This window comes from Dermochelys coriacea, chromosome 21 (assembly GCF_009764565.3).
Source record: "Dermochelys coriacea isolate rDerCor1 chromosome 21, rDerCor1.pri.v4, whole genome shotgun sequence".
Classification (NCBI taxonomy): Eukaryota; Metazoa; Chordata; order Testudines; family Dermochelyidae; genus Dermochelys; species Dermochelys coriacea.
In genome coordinates, this window is record NC_050088.1 from 17,820,190 (window position 1) to 17,837,924 (window position 17,735).

Sequence of the window (17,735 nt, forward strand, 5' to 3'; positions counted from 1 at the left end):
GCTGGTCCCCAGAATACCAGCACCATATGGAAGTGGATACCTTTCCCACCATGGATGCCAAGAGGAATCCTCTTCGGAGTCTATGGGGGAACTCTGTGTATCACCAAAAGCCCACCATCGATACCTAGCCTATCCCCCGTTGAGCTTCACTGCTGGGCCCCCAGCAGGCACCTAACCGGTGGGTCACTGGCCAATGCCATGGTCCTATTGGAACCCCTGGGGGTTTCCCCCAGTACCAAGGCATGTCTCCCACTGCTCCTACTTGGTGGCCTCCAGGAGACAGGATACTGCTCCTTTCTGCTCGGCACCAGACCACCAACTCCAATACTGACCCTGATACTGAAGTCCAGGAGAAGCCACAAGTGGACATAATGGAGGAAGAGGAAGGAGTGCTTCCTTCTCCTCCCCAAACGAAGCTGTCGTGTCCCAGTAGCCTACTTCCCCAGAACAATTTTAAGGCCCATCAGGACCCGCTGAAGCAGGTCACTTGAAGCCTGGGCTTGGAGATCAAGGAGCTCAAAGAGACATCACACAGCTTTATTGATATCCTGGCTGAAGCAGCTCTATCCAAAGTTGCCCTACCCATCAGTGAGGCAGTGATAGGACCAGTCAAGGCCCTGTGGCAAACTACTTCTTCTCTGGTCCCCACCTCGAAGAGGGCAGAGAAAAAGTATTATGTGCCAGCAAGTAGGTTCGATTACCTGTACTCACATCCTTCCCCTGGGTCCCTTGTGGTATTCGCAGCTAACGAATGGGACAGGTAGGGCCAGTCGAGAGCTACCTGAAACAGAAAGACGCTAAGAAACTGGACCTTTTCGGAAGAAAGGTTTATTCCATGGGTAGCCACCAACTGCATATTGCCAATCAGCAAGGTTTGCTGGGGAGATACAATTTTAATCTATGGCACTCCCTGAATAAATTCAAAGACTCTCTGCCTCAAGATTCAAGACAGGAGTTTGCAGTCCTCGTAGAAGAGGGTTAGAACATGGCCAGGACCTCTCTCCAGATGCTGGATGCTGCTGACTCGCCGGCCCAAACAACGGCCTCCGCAGTCACCGTGAGGCACTGTTCCTGGCTCCAGTTCTCCAGCCTTCCCCACAAGGTCCAACAATCAATCCATTTGAAGGCTTCTCCCTTTTCTCGGGGCAGAAGGACACGAGAAATCATGGACACAAAGGCCACCCTACGATCCTTAGGCCTGTATGCTCCATCTGCTTCCAGAAAACACTTAATCATAGAATCATAGAATATCAGGGTTGGAAGGGACCCCAGAAGGTCATCTAGTCCAACCCCCTGCTCAAAGCAGGACCAAGTCCCAGTTAAATCATCCTAGCCAGGGCTTTGTCAAGCCTGACCTTAAAAACCTCTAAGGAAGGAGATTCTAATGCTCCAGCAGCCTCCTCAGTTCTCCAGATCTCCAAGACAGGAGCTCTACAAAAGAAAAAGCAGAGGTTATAAATGGTGCCAACCACTCCTGTCCACCTCAGCCTCCAAGTTGGGGACTCAGATACCTTGGCAGGCCTTTTGAAGATGTGCCTGAGGGCACTGCACTAGTTGTCATTTCAGATCTGCCACCCCCTTTTATTTTTGGACCCTCTGTTGCTCTTCAGCCTGGCTTGGACATCCATAACTTTGGACCGATGGGTCCCGAGTACAGTGACAGTCAGATATACCCTTCAGTTTTTATCCACCCTTCCCACCCACCCACCATCTCCATCCCTCTTCAGGAACTCTTCTGATGAGCAGCTCCTTATCCAGGAGGTCCAGTCCTTCCTACGTATGGGGGCTGTGGAGGAAGTTCCTCAATACTTGAGAGGGCAGGGGTTTTACTCCCAATATTTCTTAATCTCAAAGGCACAAGGGTGGCTCCAACCTATCTTGGACCTGCATCGCCTCAACAGATATCTCAAGAAACTGAGGTTTGCATGGTCACCCTGGCCTCCTTCATTCCCTCCCTGGACTCAAGAGATTAGTATTCTGCCCTCGACTTAAAGGACGCATACTTTCACATTTCTGTCTTCTGTGCTCACAGAAGATTTCTCAGGTTTGTAGTGGATCATCGCAACTACCAGTTCATCACCTTTTCCTTCAGCCTATCAGCAGCCCCAAGGGTTTTTACGAAGTGTATGACGGTTGTAGCAGCCTTCCTCAGGCAGAAAGGTATTCAGGTGTATCTGTACCCCAACAACTGGCTGATCAAAAGGTCAATTGCAGGTTCAAGTGCAAGATAGTATCAGCACAAGCCGAAACATCTTTAGGGCTCTGGGCCTGCTGATAAACGAGCAGAAGTCAACTCTTGCCTGGGTTCAGAGAATAGAATATATTGGTGCTGTGCTCAAGTTGACCCAAGCCAGAGCCTTTCTGCTGGAGGCCCACTTCAAAACCATGGCAGATCTGATATCCAAGGTCATGACCCACCAAATCAAAATGACAGCTTAAGTGTGCCTCAAGGTGTTGTTACATGGCGGCTTACACTTATGTGGTTCAATATGTAAGACTGTGCCTGAAGCCCCTCCGGATGTGGCTAGCATCAGTATACTTCCCTAGCAGATACCACTTGGAATCGGTACTTATGAGCCCTAGCCTGGTCCTCACCTTCCTGGACTGGTGGAAGAAGCCAAGGTCGGTAATGATAGGGGTGCCCTTTATGGTCCCACAGCCATCGGTGTCTTTAGTCTCGGATGCATCAGACTTGGGGGGAACCCACCTCAACAACCTCAGGGCCAGGGCTACCTACTTGACCAAGTGGAAACGTTCCACTTGTTGGGCCTCCGAACAGGATCCCTCTCCATCTCGATCTTCTCTTCAGTCGATCTTGGACTACTTGTTCCACCTAACGCAGCAGGATCTGGGACTCTCGTCTATTAAAGTTCATTTGGTGGCCATCTTAACATTCCACCGCCCCCAGTGAATGACAAATCAATATTCTCTCACAAACTGATGATCCTGTTTCTCAAGGGGTTAGAAAGACTCTATCCTCAGATTGGCGAATTGACCCCCTCCCACATGGGACTTAAACCTTGTCCTGTCAAGGCTTGTGGCCCCCTGCCCCCCTTTGAGCTGTTAGCATCATGCTCCCTACTACTTCTCTTCTGGAAGATTGCCTTTCTGGAGACAGTCACCTTGGCCAGAAGGTTGTCTGAGATCAAGGACCTTATGTCCAAACCAGCTTGCACAGTATTTTTTGAAGACAAGGTCTAACTGCGCCTAGGACGATGCCAGTTTCGGGAGAGCAATGTTGCAGTCGGCAAATCCATGAACTCCGAGTCCACCTCCTGGGCTACTGTTTGTGAGTCACGTAGCATGGAAGATATATGAGCAAACACTTGAAGAAAAAACGGTTACTAACCTTCCATAACTCTTGTTCTTTGAGATGTGTTGCTTATGTCCATTCCATGATCCACACTTCTATCCCTATGTGGGAGTTGCAGGCAAAAAGAAACTAAGAGGGTGCGGGGCTGGCGGCACCCTTTATACCTGGTCATATGCATGTGATTCCAGAAGATGCTAGAGCTGGCCCAACAGATACCACGAAGGAAAAAATCTCTGGCAACAAACGCACATGGCGTGAGCACACCTAGCATGGAATGTTTTTGGAATAGCAGCCGTGTTAGTCTGTATCCGCAAAAAGAAAAAGAGGACTTGTGGCACCTTAGAGACTAACAAATTTATTTGAACGTAAGCTTTCGGGAGCTACAGCTCACTTCATCGGATGCATTCAGTGGAAAATACATTGTGTAGATTTATATACACAGAGAACATGAAACAATGGGTGTTACCATACACACTGTAACGAGAGTGATCAGGTAAGGTGAGCTATTACCAGCAGGAGAGCTGGGGGGAAAAATCCTTTTGTAGTGATGATCAAGGTGGGCCATTTCCAGCAGTGGACAAGAACGTGTGAGGGAAAAGTGGCGGGGGGGGAGAATAAACATGAGGAAATAGTTTACTTTGTGTAATGACACATCCACTCCCAGTCTTTATTCAAGCCTAAGTTCATTGTATCCAGTTTGCTAATTAATTCCAATTCAGCAGTCTCTCGTTGGAGTCTGTTTTTGAATTGTTTTTGGTTGAAGAATTGCCACTATTTTAGGTCTGTAATCGAATGACCAAAGAGATTGAAGTGTTCTCCATCTGGTTTTTGAATGTTATAATTCTTGACATCTGATTTGTGTCCATTTATTTTTTTGCATAGAGACTGTCTGGTTTGGCCAATGTACATGGCAGGGGGCATTGCTGGCACATGATGGCATATATCACATTGGTAGATGTGCAGGTGAATGAGCCTCTGATAATGTGGCTGATGTGATTAGGACCTATGATGGTGTCCTTTGAATAAATATGCGGACACAGTTGGCAACGGGCTTTGTTGCAAGAATAGTTCCTAGTGGTTTTGTTGTGTGGTTGTTGGTGAATATTTGCTTACAGACAGCCCCCCAACCTGAAGCAAGGACTGGCCTGTCTCCCAAGATCTGTGAGAGTGATGGCTCGTCCTTCAGGATAGGTTGTAGATCCTTGATGATGCGTTCGAGAGGTTTTAGTTGGGGGCTGAAGGTGATGGCTAGTGGCGTTCTGTTATTTTCTTTGTTGGGCCTGTCCTGTAGTAGGAAACTTCTGGGTACTCTTCTGGCTCTGTCAATCTGTTTCTTCACTTCATCAGGTGGGTACTGTAGTTGTAAGAATGCATGATAGAGATCTTGTAGGTGTTTGTCTTTGTCTGAGGGGTTGGAGCAAATGCGGTTATATTGTAGAGCTTGGCTGTAGACAATGGATTGTGTGGTGTGATCTGAATGAAAGCTGGAGGTATGTAGGTAGGCATAGCAGTCAGTAGGTTTCCGATATAGACTGGTGTTTATGTGACCATCGCTTATTAGCACCGTAGTGTCCAGGAAGTGGATCTCTTGTGTGGACTGGTCCAGGCTGAGGTTGATGGTGGGATTGATATAGTTGAAATCATGGTGGAATTTCTCAAGGGCTTCTTTTCCATGGGTACAGATGATGATGTCATCAATGTAGCACAAGTAGAGTAGGGCATTAGGGGACAAGAGCTGAGGAAGCATTGTTCTAAGTCAGCCATGAAAATGTTGGGATACTGTGGGGCCATGCGGGTACCCATAGCAGTGCCGCTGATTTGAAGGTATCCATTGTCCCCAAATGTGAAATAGTTATGGGTGAGGACAAAGTCACAAAGTTCAGCCACCAGGTTTGCTGTGACATTATCGGGGATACTGTTTCTGACGGCTTGTAGTCCATCTTTGTGTGGAATGTTGGTGTAGAGAGCTTCTACATCCATAGTGGCTAGGATGGTGTTTTCAGGAAGATTGCCGATGGATTGTAGTTTCCTCAGGAAGTCAATGGTGTCTCAAAGATAACTGGGAGTTCTGGTAGCATAGGGCCTGAGGAGGGAGTCTACATAGCCTTTAATTATTTATGAATCAGGTTGCGTATCAGTTGCTCCATTGTCTTATTCGGGATCGATGACAGACTCACAGACCTATAATAACCCAGGTCATCCCCTTTACCATTTTCATATGCTGCTACAACATTAGCTTCTGTCCAGTCTTTCGGAACTTCCCCAGCGTGAAAATTAACATTCATGGTCCAGCAAGCTCCTCAGCCAGCTCTTCTGAAACTCTTCAGTAGAAATGATCTGGACCTGCTGATTTTAAAATATCTAATTTTAGTATCCGCTTTTTAACATCCACCTGAGATACTACTGGAATGGAAAGAGTGTTACCATAGAATCATAGAAGATTGGGGTGGAAGAGACCTCAGGAGGTCATCTAGTCCAACTCCCTGCTCAAATCAAGGCCAACCCCAACTAAATCATCCCAGGCACGGCTTTGTCATGCCACGCCTTAAAAACCTCTAAGGATGGAGCTTCCACCACCTCCCTAGGTAACAATTCCAGTGCTTCACTACCCTCCCAGTGAAATAGTTTTTTCTAATATCCAACCTAGATCTTCCCCACTGCAACTTGAAACCATTGCTCCTTGTTCTGTCATTTGCCACCACTGACAACAGCCTAGCTCCATCCTATTTGGAACCATCTTTCAGGTAGTTGAAGGCTGCTATCAAATCCCCCCTCATTCGTCTCTTCTGCAGACTAAACAATCCCAGTTCCCTCAGCCTCTCCTCATAAGTCTTGTGCTCCAGCCGCCTGATCATTTTTGCTGCCCTCCACTGGACTCTCTCCAATTTTTCTACATCCTTCTTGTAGTGTGGGGCCCAAAACTGGACACAGTACTCCAGGTGAGGCCTCACCAATGTCAACTATAGGGGAATGATCACGTCCCTTGATCTTCTGGCTATGCCCCTACTTAAACAGCCCAAAATGCTGTTGGCCTTCTTGGCAAGAAGGGAACACTGTTGATTCATATCCAGCTTCTCGTCCACTGTAACCCCTAGGTCCTTTTCTGCAGAACTGCTGCCTAGTTGCTCGGTCCCTAATCTGTAGTAGTGCATGGGATTCTTCCGTCCTAAGTGCAGGACTCTGCATTTGTGCTTGTTGAACCTCATCAAATTTCTTCTGGCCCAATCCTCCAATTTGTCTAGGTCACTCTGGACCCTATCCCTACCCTCCAGCGTATCTACCCCCATCTTAGTGTCATCTGCGAACATGCTGAGGGTGCAATCCATCCCATCGTCCAGATCATTGATGAAGATGTTGGGATGATTTAGTTGGGGTGGTCTTGCTTTGAGCAGGGGGTTGGACTAGATACTTCCTGAGGTCCCTTCCAACCGTGATAGTCTGTGATTCCATGTTGAACAAACGTGACCCCTGGGGAACTCCACTTGATACCAGCTGCCAACTAGACATCGAGCCGTTGATCACTATCCATTGAGCCCAACGATCTAGCCAGCTTTCTGTCCACCTTATAGTCCATTCATCCAGCTTATACTTCTTTAACTTGCTGGCAAGAATTCTGTGGGAGACCGTATCAAAAGCTTTGCTGAAGTCAAGGTATATTCCGTTCATCGTTTTCCCCATATCCACAGAGCCAGTTATCTCATCATAGAAGGCAATCAGGTTGATCAGGCAAGACTTTCCTTTGGTGAATCCGTGTTGACTGTTCCTGATCACCTTTTTCTCCTCCAGGCGCTTCAAAATGGATTCCTTGAGGACCTGCTCCATGATTTTGCCAGGGACTGTGAGGTGTGGCTGACCAGTCTGTAGTTCCCCAGATTCTCCTTCTTCCCTTTTAAAAAGATGGGCACTACATTTGCCTTTTTCCAATTGTCCAGGACTTACCCCGATCGCCATGAATTTTCAAAGATAATGGCCAATGGCCCTGCAATCACATCAGGCAACTTCCTCAGCACCCTTGGATGCATTGCATCTGCGCCTATGGACTTGTGCATGTCCAGCTTTTCTAAATAGTCCTTAACCTGTTTTTTTTACCACCAAGGGCCGCTCACCTCCTTCCCATATTGTGCTGCCCAGTGCAGCAGTCTGGGGAGCTAACCTTGTCTGTGAAGACCAAGGCAAAAAAAGCATTGAGTACTTCAGGTTTTTCCACATCATTTGTCATTAGCTTGCCTCCCCCTTTCAGTAAGGGTCCCACACTTTCCCTGACCTTCTTTTTGCTAACATACCTGTAGAAACACTTCTTGTAGCTAGCAAGAGATGTGAAGGATAACAACTCCAGTTGTGCTTTGGCCTTCCTGATTACATCCCTGCATGCTTGAGCAATATTTTTATACTCTTCCTCAGTCAGTTTCCACTTCTTGTAAGCTTCCTTTTTGTGTTTAAGCTCCCCGAAGATTTGTCTGTTAAGCCAAGCTGGTCACCCGCCATATTCTTTCTGTGCATCAGGACATAGGCGCCGACTTCTGCTCCTGCCGGTGGGTGCTCAACCCCTCCTCTGCCCCCAGCCCCACCCCCACTACACCCCTTCCACGAGGCTCCTGCCCCCTTCCTGCCCCTATTTCAACTCCTTTCCCAAATTCCTGCCCCGGACCCACCTCCTCCACTGAGTGCGCCACGTTCCTGCTCCTCCCCCTCCCTCCCTGTACGCTGCCAGACAGCTGTTTTGGCGGTGGCTGGACAGGAAGCACTGGAAGGTAGGCAGAGGAGCGGGGACGTGGTGCACTTGGGGGGGGCGGAGCTTGGCAGCCAGTGGGTGCCGAGCACCCACTAATTTTTCCCCTGGGTTTTCCAGCCCCAGAGCACCCACGGAGTCGGCGCCTATGCATCGGGGTGGTTCCTGCGCCCTCAAAAAGTCTTCTTTAAAATACAGCTAGCTCTCCTGGACTCCTTTCCCCCCTCATATTAGCCTCCCAGGGGATCCTGCCCATTAGGTCCCTGTGGGAGTCAGTCTGCTTTTCTGAAGTCCAGGGTCTATATTCTGCTGCTCTCCTTTCTTCCTTTTGTCATATATGACTATATCATCTGTAAAAAGAACAGGAGTACTTGTGGCACCTTAGAGACTAAGAAATTTATTAGAGCGTAAGCTTTCTGAAATACATCATCTGTGTTTTTCCCTAAGATAGAACAGACACATTTTGTGAACACTTATGTCTTTTCTGCATTATTATTGATAATTCTAACACTTCCATCTAGTAATGGACAAATATTGTTAATTTCTTTTTGTTCCTAATATACTTAAAAACTTGTCCTCCTTAACTCTGCTGGCCATAGTTTTCTCCTTGTGTCCCTTTGCTTCCCTTATCAATTTTCCATGTTTCCTAATTTCTGATTTATATTCATTACTATCAACTTCCCCTTTTTTCCATTTGTTCCATATATTATGTATATATATTTATTTATAAGTGCCTTCACTTCCCCCACTAAGTTTTTCTTTTTTTTTTTTAGGATTGTCGATTAATCGCAGTTAACTCACACTACTAACTCAAAAAAATTAATTGTGATTAAAAAGTTAATTGGGATTAATCTCACTGTTAAACAATAGGATACCAATTGAAATGTATTATATATTTTCAGTGTTTTTCTGCGTTTTCAAATATATTGATTTCTATTATAACACAGAATACAAAATGTACAGTGCTCACTTTATATTATTTTTATTACAAATATTTGCATATTTGCATAAAGATATATAAGGAGGTGGAACAGAATTAAGGGAGGCGATCATGAGAAATCCCGTAGCTACCACCTGAGCTGGAACAAGCGCTGTACCAAAGGAAAGAATTGTGCCCAGACTAGGAAGGCGTCCAGTCTGTGATAGAAGCTTATTGAAACATCTCTGATGGTGAGATTTGCATAGTACGAAGGAAAAAAAAGGAGATTTATAATTATATTTGTAAAAAATGATAAACAAAAGAAATAGTACTTTTCAATTCCTCTCATACAAGTACTGTAGTACAATCTCTTTATCGTGAAAGTGTAACTTACAAATATATATTTTTATTTATTTATTTATTTATTTATTTTATTACATAACTGCACTCAAAAATAAAACAGTGTAAAACTTTAGAGACTACAAGTTCACTTGGTGCTACTTCTTGTTCAGCCAGTCGCTAAGATAAACAAATTTGTTTACATTTACGGGAGATACTGCTGCCTATTTCTTATTTAGTATGTCAGCAGAAAGTGAAAACAGGCGTTTGCATGGCACTTTTGTAGCTGGCGTTGCAAGGTATTTTCGTGCCAGATATGCTAAACATTTGTATGTCCCTTCATGCTTCAGCCACCATTCCAGAGGACATGCTTCCATGCAGATGATGCTTGTTTTTAAAAAAAAATAAAAAAATAATTAATTAATTAAATTTGTGACTGACCTTCTTGGGGGAGAATTGTATGTCCCCTGCTCTGTTTTACCCGCATTCTGCCATATATTTCATGTTATAGCAGGCTCAGATGATGACCCAGCACATGTTCGTTTTAAGAAAACTTTCACAGCCGATTTGACAAAACGCAAAGAAGTTACCAATGTGAGATTTGTAAAATTAGCTACAGCACTCGACCCAAGGTTTAAATGTCTGAAGTGCCATCCAAAATCTGAGGGGGACAAGGTGTAGCGCCTGCTTTCAGAAGTCTTAAAAGAGCAACACTCCAATGCGGAAACTACAGAACCCAAACCACCAGAAAAGAAAATCAACCTGCTGGTGGCATCTGACTCATGATGATGAAAATGAACATGCATCGGTCCGCTCTGCTTTGGATCATTATCGAGCAGAGCCCATCTTCAGCATGGACACGTCCTCTGGAATGTTGATTGAAGCATGAAGGGACATATGAATCTTTAGCACATCTGGCACGTAAATATCGTGCGACGCCAGCTACAACAGTTACATGAGAACACCTGTTCTAACTTTCAGGTGACAGTGTAAACAAGAAGTGGGCAGAGTTATCTCCTGCAAATTGTAACCAAACTTGTTTTGTCTGAGCAATTGGCTGAAGTAGGACTGAGTGGACTTGGAAACTCTATAAAGTTTTATATTGTTTTATTTTTGAATGCGGCTATTTTTTGTACGTTATTCTACATTTGTAAGTTCAGCTTTCGTGATAAAGAGATTGCACTACAGTACTTGTATTAGGTGAATTGAAAAATACTATTTCTTTTGTTTTTTTTACAGTGCAAATATTTGAAATAAAAACAATATAAAATAAACACTAAACACTTGTATTCTGTGGTGGAATTGAAATCCATATATTTGAAAATGTAGAAAACATCCAAAAACATTTAAATAAATGGTATTCTATTTTTTAACAGTGCGATTAATCACACGATTCATTTTTTTAATTGTGTGATTAATTTTTTGTAATTGTGCAACAACCCTACTTTTTTTTTCCCTCCCCCCCCATATGGCATTTTTCCTTGATTGAGGGATTGTGGCTTTTTGGGCATCTAGTAAAGTGTTCTTTCCAGCTATACCCTAGAGCAACAAAGATATGGAAACATGGTTTAGTTAGTATGTGATGCACAACTTCTGAAACTTCCTTATGAGATGACTAGCTAAAGAAACCTGTGAGAGAGTTAGAATGTAAATATAATTTACTTTATTGAAGTACACTAAGAACTCATAACATAAATACAGTAGAGCACTCTTCCTTTTGGTGGAAACACATGTGCTTTGCCTCTGCAGAGCTTAAGTTGAGTCTAGATTTCCATTTTAAGCCCCGTTTCCATCCTCTCTCTAACGACTGATTGGAGCAACTGATTTGTTTGTAAATTTCAATGTTTACTATAGGGTAGGCAAAGTGTTTTTTGTTTTTTTGTTTTTTGTTTTTTTGGGGGCGGGGGAGATCTGGGGAAAGTGTTGGATTCCAGATTTTTTGTGTGCTGCTTAATCAAATGGGCTGTGTTCTAATGTGACGTCCCCCTTCTCCCTCCCTCCCTCCCCCCAATGAATCTTCCTTATTTTTGTCTTCTTTGTTCTCGGTTGTGGAAAATGTGAAGAACTCCCAAATTTATGCATAGCTGCAGTTCCTTATGTACTTGAGAGTAGGGCTTTTTTAAATCACAGGAAAGGATTATATAGGAGTCTTAATATTTTAGCCATCGAGATTAGTAAAGGATTACGGTAGAGAAGCCAGTTTCATTATCTACGGAAGTGCCATTCCTGTTTGCTACTATTTTCTGTGAGCTAGAGGACGACAGATGTTCTCCAAGATCAGAAAAGGAGAAGGGAGGGGGGAAGAGGGAGGAAGAGAAAAGGTAAGGGGGAGAAATTAGGGACTGAAGAGGGAAATTCCAGGGCAGGAGAAGAGTGGTGGAAGTATGCTGTCTCTCCTGGAACATTAAATCAAAACCCTGTGTGTGATGGGATTACAGGGCTGTATAAATGGCTGCATCATTGCCGATTTGTTTTAAGTTGCTGCATAAGCTCTGCACCCAAAAAAATATATGTATATTTAAACCTGCAAAGGACTTTATCAAATTGGGCTTCTGACCTTTTTGCTCCTTTTAAGATGGATAAAAAAAGGAATGGAAGGGCTTTTGTTTGCTTCTGGCTTTAAAATTTTTTTATTTTTTTATTTTTTACCTTAGAAGTATCTATCAGGAGTGTCAACTCTGATCTGCCCTGGTTTTGCTGAGTGTCTCAGAGCATGTGCACTATCTGCTTTCCCACCTTAATTGCAGGTATGAGGTTGGGGAATTTTTAACAAATACATCCTTTCTCCAAAATATTAATATGTTGTTGAAGTTAAATAGCTGTTTGGGGTTTTTTTTAAGTTTTTAAGGGATTAAAAATCCCTTCTCTCAATTATTATAACTCTTGGTTTCTTGTGATGTCATCATATCACTACGTCTGCAGTCACCATAGAGTATGTCTGCACAGCCACTAGACACCCATGGCTCGGGTGTCTGGGCTCAGGACCCTGTGGGGTGGGAGGGTCCCAGATCTAGGGCTCCAGCCCAAGCCTGGACATCTACGCAGCAATGAAACGGCCTGAGCCCCGGGAGTCTGAGTGAGCTGGCGCAGGACAGCCACAGGGTTTTCTTTGGTGTGTAGACATATCCTCAGAGCCTAGACAGAACCTGAATTTCTAATATAGGAAAAGAAACAAGGGAAAAAACTTACAAAAAACCATTCACATTCTTCTTTTATCCATTGTAAAGAATTTTTTTTTTAAAAAGGCTCTAGCCCTATTCTTTCCTTTGCAGGTCACCATTAAGTCTCATATGGTCCAGGAAAAAAAATCAAACTATGAATGGGATGTGAGCCATGCAGTGATGTTTTGGAGATGCCAGGACTCAGGAGACCTGAATTCTGTCCCCTGCCCTGCTACTGGGACTTGCTGGATTTTGGTCACCTCTCTGTGCCTCAGTTTGATTATCTGAAATGGGCATAGTGATACCTTCTTTTTTTTTTTTTTAAGCACTTTGTGATTTGCTGATAAAAAAAGCACTGTTTGAAGACTAATTATTACTATTATTTCATTAACTGAGTGTGAGAGACACTGAAACTGTAGCTCCATGAGAGTGTGGCTTGCCCCATTCATCTCAGTGGGGCCTTAAAACTGAAGCTTATTGATGATCATTTAAATGTCAACAGTAACTATCTCACCACTGATATTTTAACAGAGACACCTTGCTAACATACATGTTTGTTGTTGCTGAATGTAATGGGAGATAGTGGAGAGAGGACATTGGAGGAGCTAGTGGCTCCTGGGATGGAGAATGAGGAACACTACTCCCCAAATGTAAAGCCACCCCCACCCCTGGTGGGGGGAGAAGGGAGGGAGAAGGTGCATTTCCTTCCCAGAAGATGCCATCAATTCCCAAATCCCATTCTGCTCTGGGGGTGAACCCTCCTCCCTGATGTTCCCTATACGTCTGCCAAACTTTCCAGCTTTCCCTTTTGACAGTTACTACAGTGCTGATAAGTGGTGGGAATGCAAACATCTCCGGAACGTTTTGGGGGCAACAGAAAGTAAACTGAATTTAATTGCAAAATAAATAGTGCAAAGGATATTGGACTGGGAGGAGGGCGCACTGAGCGGGAGACCATAGGGAAGGGGATCCATACACATAGATCCTACATATAATTTTCACCCAGTATGCCATATAGAATTGAGGACTTAGGGTATATAAACGGGTCCCTTTCAGTGTAACAGCAAAAAGGGATGGAATAATTTAGAGAGACTCTTATTGATAGTTCTCAATGTATTGGTGTCATTTTCTGTCTTTGACACTTCTTCAAATGTGTTAGAGTATCACCCGTAAGAGGCGCTATGTTGCCACGGTGTCCCTGCATGATCGGATTTATGTGATCGGGGGATACGACGGCCGCTCCCGTCTCAGCTCTGTGGAGTGCTTGGATTATACGTCGGATGAGGATGGCATCTGGTACTCAGTGGCTCCAATGAATGTTCGTCGAGGCCTGGCAGGGGCCACTACCCTAGGAGGTACACACTGATCAGCACTTGTCACAGAGACCAGACAGGTCCATTGCCAGCATGAAATACAGTGTGTCAGCGCCTTCCGAGGGCAGGTGGCTGATAAGGGGAGAGGAGTAACTGATTGGAGATTGTATCTCTCAGCATTTGGAGTTTGAGAAAGAAAATCACTTGCCCATTAACCATAAGAGCAGCTCTTCCTCTTCTTCATCCTAAGAGTGTGTGTTTCTAGTTCCAGTGAGTGGGAATCTTCCATTTTATACCCTGAAATTCAGAATTCATCTCCCAGGCAGTTGTTAGAAACATGCTGCTCCCAGAGACCAACTTCTGTATGTCCCAGCTGGAAGTCGCTGCTGGGACCTGTTCTAACAGATCATCCCCGTTCCCCCTCTCTCAGCTGGGAGCACCTTCAGGGGCCCGTATTGGTTCATTTGCTGAAGTTTAACATCTTTTTAAACAGTCGATGAATTGTTATTTGCAGTGAACAATTTGAATATAACAAATAGATATTTTTCAATAGAACTGTATGGGGGAATATAGCTAAGGAAGGCCTTTGGGCTGGGATTTATACAGCAGGTTTCAAGCATAGTGTGTTGCATCTTTTAAATATTCATTCTAAGGAAGTGCTGATGTAACATCAATGAATGGCAGTATCCAAGTGACCCTTGGCCTCTTCTATGCACAGGGATACACATACATAGTGTGCATGAAATAATATGAAGGGTGGGAAGTGAGGGAGAGGGAAGGGCTTGTGTGTGTATTCATGTCTCTCTGAATCTGCTCCCTGTATTATGTTCTAGATATGATCTACGTTTCTGGTGGTTTTGATGGAAGTCGGCGTCACACCAGTATGGAGAGATATGACCCAAATATTGATCAGTGGAGTATGCTGGGAGACATGCAAACAGCTCGGGAAGGAGCAGGACTGGTTGTAGCTAATGGTGTTATCTACTGCCTTGGTAGGTGACCTTAGGATCCATCAGCATTCTGCAAGTATTAGTGTCCCACCCAGAATTCAGGGCCAACACCATCTATAATGGGCTCCTGATGTGCAGAATACAGCCTAAAAGAGAATCCAAGTTATTGTATACTTCACTCTCCTGAGATAGTGGGTAGCTCAGTCAGCATACAGACTTCTTACATAGTCACTGCCGAGGAGACATTTTGATGACTTGTACTGGAGCCATGGGAGGAGTGCTGGGCCACGTGCTAGCTGAGATATGAGGAAGTTGGGGGGCTGTGTGCTGGCTGGAATGTGCAGGCTGCGGGATAACTAGTACCTGGGAGTAGCTTTGTCTATTGGTGCCATTGGAACATGGAAAGGCTGGAGTGGCCTGTTCTGAACTGCTTGTGTTCCAGCTCCTCTCTCTCTTCTCTCCCAGCTGCCCCACTGAATGTTATGAGTCCCAGAGGAAGAATAGTCTTGAACTCTTAAATGAGCTCATCCTTTGGACACTTCTCCAGGGCCCTTGGTCAAGGCAGTGCCATGGTTTTGTTTTCTGACCACCCTCGTCATGGTCCTATTCTAGGGGAGTCTCGTGTCTCACACTACGTTTTCACTTACTGTTCCATCCTAGGTTCCCCAGCCTTCCCTTCTTCTCCTTGCCCTCTGGGCTGGTAGCACAGTGTTCTTCCCCTGCTGAGGCAGTGTGATGTGGCCACTCTGTGTACAATTTCCTGAAAAAGTTGCAATGGCTGCCTTTGCCTTCCACCTCAGGTCATCCCCAGCTCCTGCTGTCTGTGGCCTCCAGAACTTCAATCCCTGCCTGGTGCAGACTAGATCAGGGGTCTTATTTCCTGTGGTCCGCCAAGCTCCCCCTCCCCCGAGAGCACCACGTCCCTGCTCCTCTGCCTACCTCCAGGAGCTTTCCAGGAGGGATGGGGGAGGAGCAGAGAGCCACATGCTCAGGAGAGAAGGCGGGGATTTGGGGAAGGAGTTGGCATAGGGGCAGGGAGGGAGCAGAATTGGGGTGGGGACTTTGGGGAAGGGATTGGAATGGGGGCAGGGAAGGGGTGGGAAGAGGCAGGGCAGGGGCAGGGCCTCATGGAAGGGATGGAGTGGGGGCAACTGGGGCACCGGGTGTCAGTGATGTGGGGCCAATGTACTAGTCCTCATGTAGCCCTCCTGGTGATTCAAGTTTGAGATCCCTGGACTAGATTCTGTGTTTGCTTTTGTTCAGCCTTGCCAGGCGCTGTGAGTAGTATTGCTCACACTGCCAAGGAGAGTAACTAAGCTAGAGCCATCTGAGATGGAGCAGACACAGGCGTTGCAATGTTCTCTTTGCAGACACAGTGATCAGGTTGAACCCGCTGTTGGTTCCCATGTTGTTTCAGGTGGCTATGATGGGCTGAACATCTTGAACTCTGTAGAGAGGTATGACCCTCACACTGGACACTGGACAAATGTCACCCCAATGGCCACCAAGCGCTCAGGTGAGAACTCTGATATGAAGGATGCACTGCTAGATTGAATAGAGCAATGATTTCTGGCCTGCCTTCATATCCTGGAGGCCATCATACATCTGCTGGCCTGTGGGACTTAGCATTGTTATAGATCAGGGGTTGGCAGCCTTTCAGAAGTGGTGTGCCAGGTCTTCATTTATTCACTTTAATTTAAGGTTTCGCGTGCCAGTAATACATTTTAATGTTTTTTAGAAGGTCTCTCTCTCTGCAAGTCTGTATATTATATAACTAAACTGTTGTCGTATGTAAAGTAAACAAGGTTTTCAAAACGTTTAAGAAGGTTCATTTAAAATTTAAATTAAAATGCTGATCTTACGCCGCCAGCCCCCTGCCAGCCTGGGGTTCAGTTCATTTAGGCTGACAGCAGGCTGAGCGGGACCGGCAGCCAGAACCCCAGACCGGCAGCTGGCTGAGCTGGGCCAGCGGCCAGGACCCCAGACTGGCAGTGAGCTGAGCGGCTAAGCCCACTGCCACTCAGCCCGCTGCCGGTCTGGAGTTCCGGCTGCTGGCTCCTGCCAGCAAGGGTCCCAGCAGCCAGCCCCGCTCAGCCTGCTGCCGGTCTGAGATTCCAGCCCTGCCCACATAGAGTGGGTACCTACTTCTCCCTGGTTCTAGCCTATTTTCTCTCTCTCTCTCTCTCTGAGCTGAGGGTGGGAATGCACTGAGCACAGGGCTGGGGGTGAAGGAGCAGGCTGGGGGTTGGGGTGTAGGGTCTGGCCAGGAGCTAGAATGAGGGAGGGGGCTCAGGATTGAGGCAAGAGGTTTGAGTGTGGAGTGCTTACCTGGGCAGCTCCCATTTGGTGCAAGGGGTGCAGGTGCTCCCGTTTGGTGCTCAGGGTGGGGATCGGAATGTGGGGGGTGCAAGAGTTGGGGCGTGGAGGAGTGCTGGAGTCAGGGCTTCGATCGTGCGGGGGGGTGCAGGGGTCAGGGTAGAGGGCTGGGGTCGTGGGGGGTGCAGGGGTCAGGGTAGAGGGCTGGGTTGGGGGGGTGCAGGGATCAGGGTAGAGGGCTGGGTGTGTGTGAGGGGAGTGCAGGGGTCGGGGCAGAGGGCTGGGAGTGTGTGTGGGGGGAGGTGTAGGGGTCAGGGCAGGAGGCTGGGAGTGTGGGCTATGGTCGTGGGTGTGCCCCCTGCCCAGAGCGGCTCACAGCAGGGGGCTGGAGGGAATGTGCCCTGATTCCATCCCCACGGCCCTGTCCCCACCTCTTCTTTGCCTCCTCCCTGGAGCAGCGAGCTGGGCTCTGCTTCTCCCCCTCCTTCGCAAGGGCCATCAGCTGATTGGTGGCAGGGAGGGAGGGGAGGAGGGGCAGGAACCCAGCATGCTGGGGGAAGAGGCAGGGGAGGGAGGCACTTGCCTGCCCTCCGGCAGGGCCAAACTTCTTCAGCCTGCCCCGATTGGGGGACGGGGGGGAGGAGGCCAGGGCGGGCAGGATTTTTAATGGCACGCTGCTGCCTGCCGGGGTCCTG

At 46.4% G+C, this 17,735-nt stretch overlaps 1 protein-coding gene across 1 annotated transcript in view; it reads left to right on the forward strand.

Annotated features, from left to right (window-relative positions):
• KLHL12 (kelch like family member 12) overlaps window positions 1-17,735 on the forward strand; it is a 78,611-nt gene that overhangs the window by 48,650 nt on the left and 12,226 nt on the right. Inside the window, exons 7-9 of the mRNA XM_038379604.2 lie at window positions 13,621-13,816; window positions 14,608-14,766; window positions 16,142-16,240. Of these exons, the coding sequence (XP_038235532.1) occupies window positions 13,621-13,816; window positions 14,608-14,766; window positions 16,142-16,240 (454 nt within the window). The remainder of the gene's footprint in view (window positions 1-13,620; window positions 13,817-14,607; window positions 14,767-16,141; window positions 16,241-17,735) is intronic.